Here is a 10701-nt window from a genome sequence, read left to right on the forward strand (position 1 = left end):
TCCCCCCAACTCCTTGACTGAATCCTTGACTAAATCGTATGAATAAATATGATTGAATGAATGAATTAATAAATGACCCTCCCCACCAGAGTTCTGACTCCCCCAAGATGCTGATCCCCCTGAAGTTCTGACCCCCCAAAATGTTGACCCCTCTGTCTGCTGGACCTCCAAGGATAATAACCTCCCAGAGCTCTAACCCCCTCAGTGCACTGCTTCCACCCTGGCCATTTTTTTGGTATTTGCTAAGTGCTTACTATGTGCCAGACACTGTACAATAAATACAGTTGATTGATTAATTGTACTAAGTGCTGGGGAAGGTACAAGCTAATCAGGTTGGACACAATCCAAGTCCCACATGGGGCTCACAGTCTTAATCACCATTTTACAGATGAGGTAACTGAGGCACAGAGAAGTGAAGTAACTTGTCCAAGGTCACAGCAGAGAAGAGGTGGATCTCGGGATTAGAATCCAGGTCCTTCTGAGTCCCAGGACTGTGTTCTGTTCACTAGGCCATGCTGCTTCCTGATTCCCCCTCCCCTTAGGGCACTGCCCTCTCCCTCAAGGATGGGCACCCTCCCAGCATGCTAACGCCCCCCACCCCCACCTCTGCAGGGCACCAGCCCTCCCCGCAGGGCCCCACCCCCCACTCCTCAGGACACTTCCCTCCCCAGAACTCTGATTCCCCCCCCAGGATGTTGACTCTTCCAGCCTGTTGTCCCCGCCCTCCCAAGGCGCTAGCCCTCTAGACTGTAAGCTCATTATGGGCATGGAATGTCACTGTTTTTAGTAGTGTTGTACTTTCCAAAGCACATAGTACAGTGTCAGTACACAATAAGCACTCAATAAATACCATTGAATTTACCTCCCCCAGGGCTCTGGCCTGCCCCTCGGGCACCACCCCCGCCCCCAGGCACTGATGCCCGCCCCTCCTCCCTGTGCTCCAGATCCTGCAGGAGATGATGAAGGAGATTGATTACGATGGCAGCGGCACCGTCTCACTGTCCGAGTGGCTGCGGGGAGGCGTCACCACGGTGCCCCTGCTGGTCCTGCTGGGGCTGGAGGTGGTGAGTTGTGGGGAACGGGGCAGTCGTGCTGGGAGGCCCTGGGCCTGTGCGCCTTCCCCACCTATGTGTTGGTCCCCCTCGTCCTCCTGTCCCCGTTCCCCAGCCCCTTACCCCCAGCTCCCCTGCCTCCGGCCTTTGCCCCCCTGGCCTCTGCCCTCTGACCCCCAGCCGTCTGGCCTCTGCTTTCTGCCCCATCGACTCTCTGCCCCCCGCCCCTGGGCCTCTGCCCCTCTGTCCACGTCCACCATTTCTGGGTCCCCCTAAAAGGGAGGGATGGGGGGGACACCATCCAGTGCCCGGCCCTGAGTGCCCGCTGTGCCCCAGAACATGAAGGACGACGGGGAGCACATGTGGCGGCTGAAACACTTCAACCGGCCAGCCTACTGCAACGTGTGTGAGACCATGCTGCTGGGGCTGCGAAAGCAGGGACTCTGCTGCGTCTGTAAGTGACCACTCGGGGAGCGCTCCACCTGGGCTCCACCACAGCTTAGCGCTTGGGCCTGTGACCCAGATCGGAGTTTGGTCTCTGTCTGGGAGGGACCACAGGACCACAGGACGGGGCCGTGGCCGCGTCCGGGCGTTATTCCAGAACGATGCCGGGTCTGGGAAGAACACGGGGAGGAGCTGTGTCCGTGCCAGGGACTGACCCCGGGCCGTTGCTTTGTCCGTGAGGGACACGGGGAGGGGCTGTGTCTGTGAGTGGCCACAGGGCGGCGCTGTGTCCGTGTCTGGAAGTGTCCACCGGGCGGCGCTGTGTCCGTACCTGGGACTGACCCCGGACCGTTGCTTTGCGCTTTGTCCGTGAGGGACACGGAGAGGGGCTGTGCCTGTGCGTGGCCACAGGGCGGCGCTGTGTCCGTGTCTGGGAGTGACCACCGGGCGGCGCTGTGTCCGTGTCAGGGAGTGCCCGTGAGTGGCCACCGGGCGGCGCTGTGTCCGTATTTGGGAGTGACCACCGGGAGGCGCTGTGTCCGTGCAAGGGAGTGCCCGTGAGTGGCCACCGGGCGGCGCTGTGTCCGTGTCTGGGAATGACCCCAGAACCCTGCTCTGCCTGTGAGGGGCACGGCGAGGGGCCGTGTCCGTATCTTTTATTCATTCATTCAGTCGTACTTATTGAGCGCTTACTATGTGCAGAAAACTGTACTAAGCCCTCAGAATGTACAATTTGGCAACAGAGAAAGACCCTCCCTGCCCAGTGACGGGCTCACAGTCCAAACGGGGAGACACACAGCAAAGCAAAGCAAAACAGAACAAAACAAAACCAGACATTATCAAGATAAATAGAATCAAGGAGATATGCACCTTATTAACAAAAGAAATAGGGTAATAACTAATATATACAAATGAGCACAGTGTTGAGGGGAAGGGGGAAGAGCGGGGGGGAGGGGGAGCAGAGGGAAAGGTGCTCAGTCTGGGAAGGCCTCCTGGAGGAAGTGAGCTCTCAGTAGGGCTTTGGAGAGGGGAAGAGAGTTAGTTTGGCAGAGGTGAGGAGGGAGGGATTCCAGGACAGCAGTAGGACGTGGGCCAGGGGTCGACAGTGGGATAGGCGTGAACGGGGGACTGTGAGGAGGTGAGCGGCGGCAGAGGAGCCGAGTGTACGGGGTGGGCAGTAGAAAGAGAGAAGGGAGGGGAGGTAGGAAGGGGCACCTATCTGTGAGTGACTACTGGGCGGTGCTGTGTCCGATTCTGGGAGTGACCCCAGAGCGCTGCTATTCAGAAGCAGCGTGGTTCAGTGGAAAGAGCCCGGGCTTGGCAGTCAGAGGTCATGGGTTTGAATCCCGGCTCTACCACTTGTCAGCTGTGCTACTGTGGGCAAGTCACTTCACTTCTCTGTGCCTCAGTTACCTCATCTGTAAAATGGGGATTAACTGTGAGTCTCACGTGGGACAACCTGATTATCCTGTATCTACCCCAACGCTTAGAACAGTGCTCGGCACATAGTAAGCACTTAAATGCCAACATTATTATTATTCATTCATTCAATCGTATTTATTGAGCGCTCACCGTGTGCAGAGCACTGTACAAAGCGCTTGGAATGTACACTTTGGCAACAGATAGAGACCATCCGTGCCTAACAGCGGGCTCGCAATCTAAAAGTCACAGTCACAGTCGGTGAGTGACCACTGGGCGGCGCTGTGTCCGTGTCTGGGCGCGACCCAGAGAGACGCTGGGTTTGTGAGGGCCTGGATGCGTGACTGTGAGTGGCCACAGGGCGGCGCTGTGTCGGTGTGTCTGGGAGTGACCGCTGGGCGGCGCTGTGTCGGTGCTTGTGAGTGACCACTGGGCGGCGCTGTGTCCGATTCTGGGAGCTGCTATGTGTGCGCGGGGCAGGGGAGGGGCTGTGTCGGCGAGTGACCACAGGGCGGCGCTGTGTCGGCGTCTGGGCGGGACCCTCCAGGGCGCTGCTGTGTCCGTGTGTAACCACAGGGTGGCGCTGTGCCCGTGTCTATGAGTGACCGTGAAGGGGCCCGACTTTTGTAGCTCACCTCCTCCAGGAGGCCTTCCCAGACTGAGCCCTCCTTTTCCTCCGCTCTACCCCCTCCCCGCCCCACAGCACTTGTATATATCTACATATATATACATATACATATATATACATATATCTACATATTTATTATTATTATTAGAGAAGCAGCGTGGCTCAGTGGAAAGAGCACGGGCTTTGGAGTCAGAGTTCATGGGTTCAAATCCCGGCTCGGCCACTTGTCAGCTGAGTGACTTTGGGCAAGTCACTTAACTTCTCGGTGCCTCAGTTACCTCATCTGTAAAATGGGGATGAAGACTGTGAGCCCCACGTGGGACAACCTGATTCCCCTGTGTCTACCCCAGCGCTTAGAACAGTGCTCGGCACATAGTAAGCGCTTAACAAATACCAACATTATTATTATTATTATTATTATTCTATTTATTTTATTATATATATATCTAGAGAAGCAGCGTGGCTCAGCGGAAAGAGCCTGGGCTTGGGAGTCAGAGGTCATGGGTTCGAATCCCGGCCCTGCCATTTGGCAGCTGGGTGACTGTGGGCAAGTCACTTCACTTCTCTGGGCCTCAGTAACCTCATCTGTAAAATGGGGATTAACAGTGACCCTCATGTGAGACAACCTGATGACCCTGTATCTCCCCAGCGCTTAGAACAGTAAGCGCTTAACAAATACCAACATTATTATGATTATTATACTTCTATTGATTTATATTGATGCCATTCATGCCTGTCCACTTGTTTTGTTTTGTTGTCTGTCTCCCCGCTTTTAGACTATGAGTCCTTTGGGTAGGGATTGTCTCTATTTGTTACCAAACTTTACTTTCCAAGCACTTAGTAGAATGCTCTGCACACAGTAAGTGCTCAATAAATACGGTTGGATAGAATGTCCGGGAGGGGGAGATTTGGGGAGTTTGGTGGGGGGACACCCACCCTCCTGACCTCCCCTTGCTGGCTGAACTGCCCTCCTCTCCCTCCGCAGTCTGCAAGTTCACCGTCCACGAGCGTTGTGCGCGGAAGGCATCACCCTGTGGCGTCAGCACCTACGCCAAGAGCAAGCGGGACACGGGCGTGAGTGACTTCCGACCCCTTCCTCACCCAGGTCCCTGCCCTACCCCGAACGTCCCCGTCCCCAGTTTCCCGGCCCTCGGTCCCCGGCCCCCAGCCGGAGCGGGACTCCGAATGATGCCCCCTTCTCTCCCACCGCGCAGGCCCAGGCCCACGTGTGGGTGAGGGGCAGCTGTGAGCCCGGCCGCTGCGATCGCTGCCAGAAGAAGATCAAGAATTTCCAGAGTCTCACGGGGCTGCACTGCGTGTGGTGCCATCTCAAGGTCAGCGGGGCGGGCGGGCTTCCCCGTCCCCTCCCTCGAGACCTCCTGCAACCCCGCCGCCTCCTTCCCTGTTCCCCGCCTCCTTGGGTCTCGTCCCACCATCCCCATCCCAGAAGCGTGGAAGAGCCCAAAAGCCACTTTAGAACTCTCTGTGAAATGATCCATATTTCTGGGGTTGGGGGGATTGTTTGAGCTCCACCTCTAGCCCCGTCCCTTCATAATTTTCATTCATTCAATCGTATTTATTGAGCGCTTACTGTGTGCAGAGAACAGTACTAAGTGCTTGGAAAGTACAATTTGGCAACAGATGGAGACAATCCCTACCCTACAGCGGGCTCACAGTCTAGAACCGGGGAGATAGACAACAAAACAAAACAAAGCAAGTAAACAGGCATCGATAGCATCAATATAAATACACAGAATTATCACACTGGAGCCCACCAATCCCTGGACACATAGCGCCCTCGCCACTCCTCCCCCGGGGAGCATGGGCACGTGCCTCAGTTGTTGGGTAGAGGTAGCCTCCCCTTCCCCACCCCGACCGCATGACACCCCCTTCCCCCATCCCCCGCAGATCCACGATAGCTGCCTGTCAGCTGTGAGCCCCGTGTGTGACTGCGGGCTCCTGCGGGATCACGTGCTGCCTCCCTCGGCCATCTACCCCGTCATCCTGGTCAGCGGGGCACGGGGCGGGCAACGGGTGCAGGGGGCGGGGGCAGCGCCGCCAGAGACCCCGGGGAAAGCCCCTCCCAGCGACCCCAGGGATCACCCTGCCAGCGGTTCGGAGGGCGCGGGGTGCTGGTGCTTCTGGGCGGGGGCCAGGTCTGGCAGGGGGCACCCCTTCCTTCCCTCTGAAGGGCTGGACTCCCCATCTGGCAGGAGCGGCAGAACAGCCAGAAGAACGGAGCGCCCAGCGAGGATCCGGCCCAGGCCTCCACCACGCCCGACGGGCAAGTCCTGAGGGTAGGACGGGCCCTGGGGCCGGGACTCCCGACTCGCCTCCTCTCTCGGCCTGGCCGCCGCCTCCTCCCTGGTTCTCTTTGCCCCATTCCTCCGGCCCCTCACCCCTCCTTCTCTCCCTCACAGGTCGTCCCTGTCCCCAACACCCACCCGCTGCTTGTCTTCGTCAACCCCAAGAGTGGCGGGAAGCAGGGGGAGAGGTGAGAGAGCGTACCCAGATAATAATAATAATAATGATGATGATGGTATTTTTTAAGTAAGCACTTACTGTGTGCCCAGCACTACTAAGCGCTGGATAAGATGGGGAGGGAGAGGGGACCCCGGGCCTTTACTTCTATTAATGTTTGTCTCCCCCTCTAGATTGGAAGTCATTGCGGGCAGGGAATGTGTCTGTTTATTGTTCTATTGAACTCTCCTAAGCATTTAGTACAGTGTTCTGCATAGTAAGTTCTCAATAAATGCGATTGACTGACCGAGCCCTGGCCACTGAGCATCACCTGAGCCCCTGCCCTCCCCGCAGGGTCCTTCGGAAGTTCCAGTACCTTCTGAACCCGCGGCAGGTCTACAACCTCCTGAAAGGAGGGCCCGGACCAGGGTGAGTGTGCGGAGGCAGAGGACTGAACCGGAGCAGGAATCCCAGCCTCGTCATATCCCTCCCTCTGCCTCCATACCGTCGGCCCATCTACCCAGGTTCTCCTGGGGGAGCGACACCAATCCCACTCCCTCCCCCTACTTGCTCCCGGCTCTCCCCATCCATCCTCCATCCCCCGGTGTCGGTCCCCTCCCCGCCCAGCTTCTGCTCTGCCCTCCGTCCGACCTGCATCCTTCTTACTGCAGGGGAGGTGAGGAGCAGAACAGCTTAGGTCACGGGGGTGGGGGACTGGGGGGACGGGAAGCCTCAGCGTGCTTTCCCGTCCATCTCCCCGGTCTCAGGCTGAACTTCTTCCGGGACGTCCCCGACTTCCGCGTGCTGGTGTGCGGGGGCGACGGCACCGTGGGCTGGATCCTTGATGCCATCGGTCAGTGCCAGTGCCGGGGGGCACCCGGGACGGGGAGGCGGCTGGGGAGGGGCGACCCCCCTGACTGACCCTTCCTCCCTCCACCCCCACCTCCAGACAAGGCCAACCTGCCCGTCCGGCCCCCGGTGGCCGTGCTGCCCCTGGGTACCGGCAACGACCTGGCCCGCTGCCTGCGCTGGGGGGGAGGTGAGTGTGGGGGCGGGGGCCTGGGGCAAGTGGGTGTGGCCTGGGGGGCAAGTGGACGGGACCTGAAGTTGTGGGCAGAGCCTGGACCTGAGGAGGGACCATTCCTGTGAAGAGTCAGTTCCTTCCGGCCCCCGAAATGGCCCAAGGCATCTCCACTTGGGGACGTGGCATCTCCACCTGGGGACGTGTCCCCTCCCCATTGGCCACCATTCTGGGCGGGGGCGGGACATCCCCGTGCCCACCTCCCCCCAGCGTGGATCTCCATCCTCCCCCTGGGGGGGGCCCGGGCTCCCCCAGGTTATGACGGCGCCAGCCTGTGGAAGGTGCTGCGGGAAGTGGAGGGCAGCGTGGCGGTGCACATGGACCGCTGGCAGGTGGAGGTGACGCCGCTCAGCCCGGACGAGCACGGGGACCCCGTGCCCTACGACATCATCAACAACTACTTCTCCGTCGGCGTGGTGGGTGGCGGCCCGGGGGCGGGGGTCCGGCGGGGGCGAGGGGCACCCGGACCGGGACACCCGACTCTGACCCCCCCTCCCGCCCCCTAGGATGCCTCCATCGCGCACAGATTCCACAACATGCGGGAGAAATACCCGGAGAAGTTCAACAGCAGGTGTGTGGTGGGGGTGGGGGAGGAAGTCCTGCAGGCACAGGGGCGGGAGTAGCATCCAGCCCCTCCCCACCCCCTTCCTCTTTTCCCTTCCCACTCTTCCTCCAGCCCTCCTTTCTTCCCTGTAAACTGGCAGGGGGCAGGGAACACGTCTACCAACTCTGTTATATTGTACTAACAATGGTAATAATTGTGGAATTTATTGAGCACCTACTATGTACCATATCAAACTCTGTGGATCGACTAATTTGATGTTGTTAACCGTTTAGGATGTGCGAAGCACTGTTCTAAGCGCTGGGGGTGATATAAGGTGATCAGCTTGTCCCACGTGGGGCTCACAGTCTTCATTCCCATTTTACAGATGAGGTAACTAAGGCACAGAGAAGTTAAGCGACTTGCCCAAAGTCACACAGCCGACAAGTGGCGGAGCCGGAATTAGAACCCGGGCTCTTTCCACTGAGCCAAGATTGCAGGTGGAGGTGGGGCGTTCTGGGAAAGATGCGTCCATGGCGTCGCCATGGGTCAGAGACGCCTCAACAGCATAAGACAAGACGGTGTTCAGGGCACGTACTAAGCGCTGGGGTGGATACAAGCAAATTGGGTTGGACACAGTCCCCGTCCCACATTAGGTGCCATCCCCATTTTACGGACTAGGGAACTGAGGCCCAGAGAAGTGAAATGACTTGCCCAAGGTCACACAGCAGTAGAGCTGGGATTAGAACCCAGGACCTTCTGGCTCCCAGGCCTATGCTATATCCTTTACACCATGCCGTACTCTCCCAACCGCTGAGTATAGTGCTCTGCATGCAACGCTCAGTAAATACAATTAATTGATTGATTCCTGCTCTCCCCTTCCTCCTCAATAAATCAATCGATAGAATATATTGATATTATTTACTGGTATTTATCATTTATTTATGTATTATACGCCAGGACGCTTAGAGAAGCAGCACGGTGTAGTGGCTAGAGCACGCGCCTGGGAGTCAGGAAGACCTGGGTTCTAATCCCTCCTCCGCCACTTCTTTGCTGGGTGACCTTGGGCAAGTCACTTCACTTCTCTGGGCCTCAGTTACCACATCTGTAAAATGGGGATTAAGACTGCGAGCCCCACGTGGGACAGGGACTGCGTCCCGCCCAATTTGCTTGTAGCCAACCCCAGCGCTTTGTACAGTGCTTGGCACATGGTAAGCGCTTAAATCCCACAATTATTGTTGTTAATATTACTTTTCATCCAGCAGAGTTGGTAGACACGTTCCCCACCTATTCCAAACTCAGAGTCTGGAGGGTCTCACACGGCCCCCCCCACCCTTCTCCATCCCCACCGGCCCCTCCCGACAGCCGAACGAGGGGCGGCGGGGCCGGGGGCCGGAGGGGAGTCCTCGTCCCCGTCCCCTGAGGGCCGGGCTCGGGATAGCCCTGACCCAGCCAGTCTGTATAATTCAGGGGCCGGGCTGGGGCGGAGTAGGATGAAGAACAAACTCTGGTACTTGGAGTTCGCCACCTCAGAGACCATCTTTGCCACCTGCAAGAAGCTGAAGGAATACTTGACCATTGAGGTGAGGTCCAGGCCGCCCCCGCTTCCCCCAAACCTTGCCCGTACCAGGTCCCTCTGGCCCCTCGCTGGCCCCATCTCTCCCTCCGCCCCTCAACCGGTCCCCTGAAAGCTGAAAGCTATGGCTCTCCCCTGCTCTTCCAGATCTGTGGCTCCCCCCTGGATCTGAGCAGCATGTCCCTAGAAGGCATCGCGGTGCTCAACATTCCCAGCATGCACGGTGGCTCCAATCTGTGGGGCGAGACCAAGAGGCCCCTGGGGGAGCCCCGGACCCCGGGGCCCCCGCCCCCCGAAGCCATCACCGACCCCGAGGTGCTGAAGGCCTGCATCCAAGGTGAGGGGGTGAGGGGTCTGGGCGGGGGTTCTCGGTCGGGGTTGTGGTGGGGAGGAGAGGGGCCGGGAGATCGTGCCCGTGTGCGTGTGCCCCGTTCCCCCCAGACCTGAGTGACGAGCGCCTGGAGGTGGTGGGGCTGGAAGGCGTCATCGAGATGGGGCAGATCTACACCGGGCTCAAGAGCGCCGGCCGCCGGCTCGCCAAATGCTCTCAGATCACTCTCCGGTGAGGGCGGGGTGGACCGGGGGGTTGGTGAGGGGTCGCGGGGCCGGCGAGGGGGCCTGGGGCCGGCGAGGGGCTGGCATGAGAAGGGAGCCCAGAGTGGGGCGGGAGCATGAGGGCCAGAGGAAAGCGAGAGGCCGCACGTGGACAAGGGGGTCCTGAGGGACGTGGGGGGGGCACGGGGCGCCTCCAGGCACGAGAGAGAGGAGGGTCTCTTCTGACTCAGGTTCTCTGGCTCTCTCCGGCTTCCCCTGCCCTCGCTCCCGCTGCCCGTTCCTCACTCCCCTCGTTCCCCCTCCCCACAGCACCACCAAAGCCCTCCCCATGCAGATCGATGGTGAACCTTGGATACAGCCCCCCTGCACTGTGAGTCTGACATCTGACCCTCAGTCCCACAGCCCCTTCCTTTGCCCAAACCCCAGCTGCGGTGGCCCTGCGCCTCCTCCCCGTGTAGTTCCACCCCCTCTTCCCGGCGCGCCCTCCCTGTCTGAGAAACTGAGCCGCCCCCTGGGACCCGCCTTTTCTTCCAGATCCGCATCACCCACAAGAACCAGGCTCCGATGCTCATGGCCCCGCCTCCCCGCTCCTCCAGCTTCTTTGGCCTCAAGAAGGGGGGGCCCCCCGAGAGCTGAGGGCTCCCCCCGACCCCCAGGGGCACAGGTCAGCTCTGCCTGGGCCTCCGATCCCTCCCCACGATCGCCCTCCCCAGCCTGGGCCCCCCCCAAATCCCCTCGCTTCTCCTCCTCCTCAGCCCAGTATTTATTGCCCTTGAAAGTGCCTCATCTGAATAAACTGATTTGTTTTTTCCGGGGGGTCTCTGGGGTGAGTCTTGTGGGGGCTGGCACTTCGTCCCTGGGCACTGGGCCCCGCTCTGCCCCTTCCTGCCGTCACCCCAGACCCCACCGAGCACAGCCCCCGGGCCCAGCCCACCCGGGGGCCAA

General features: G+C 59.4%; 1 protein-coding gene across 5 annotated transcripts in view; it reads left to right on the forward strand.

Annotated features, from left to right (window-relative positions):
- The window catches only part of DGKA (diacylglycerol kinase alpha), a 29209-nt gene extending 18642 nt beyond the window's left edge, over nucleotides 1-10567 (forward strand). For all 5 annotated transcript variants that reach the window (XM_029073816.1, XM_029073818.2, XM_029073817.1 and 2 more), the window contains exons 8-24: nucleotides 945-1064; nucleotides 1389-1506; nucleotides 4529-4617; nucleotides 4758-4877; nucleotides 5452-5550; nucleotides 5757-5840; nucleotides 5964-6037; nucleotides 6358-6432; nucleotides 6771-6856; nucleotides 6953-7042; nucleotides 7340-7500; nucleotides 7591-7655; nucleotides 9118-9208; nucleotides 9349-9538; nucleotides 9643-9763; nucleotides 10066-10126; nucleotides 10291-10567. In XM_029073816.1, coding sequence (XP_028929649.1) covers nucleotides 945-1064; nucleotides 1389-1506; nucleotides 4529-4617; nucleotides 4758-4877; nucleotides 5452-5550; nucleotides 5757-5840; nucleotides 5964-6037; nucleotides 6358-6432; nucleotides 6771-6856; nucleotides 6953-7042; nucleotides 7340-7500; nucleotides 7591-7655; nucleotides 9118-9208; nucleotides 9349-9538; nucleotides 9643-9763; nucleotides 10066-10126; nucleotides 10291-10392 — 1746 coding nt within the window. In that variant the 3' untranslated portion in view covers nucleotides 10393-10567. The remainder of the gene's footprint in view (nucleotides 1-944; nucleotides 1065-1388; nucleotides 1507-4528; nucleotides 4618-4757; nucleotides 4878-5451; nucleotides 5551-5756; nucleotides 5841-5963; nucleotides 6038-6357; nucleotides 6433-6770; nucleotides 6857-6952; nucleotides 7043-7339; nucleotides 7501-7590; nucleotides 7656-9117; nucleotides 9209-9348; nucleotides 9539-9642; nucleotides 9764-10065; nucleotides 10127-10290) is intronic.
- Nucleotides 10568-10701: the final 134 nt, after the last annotated feature.

This window comes from Ornithorhynchus anatinus, chromosome 10, assembly GCF_004115215.2.
Source record: "Ornithorhynchus anatinus isolate Pmale09 chromosome 10, mOrnAna1.pri.v4, whole genome shotgun sequence".
Lineage (NCBI taxonomy): Eukaryota > Metazoa > Chordata > Mammalia > Monotremata > Ornithorhynchidae > Ornithorhynchus > Ornithorhynchus anatinus.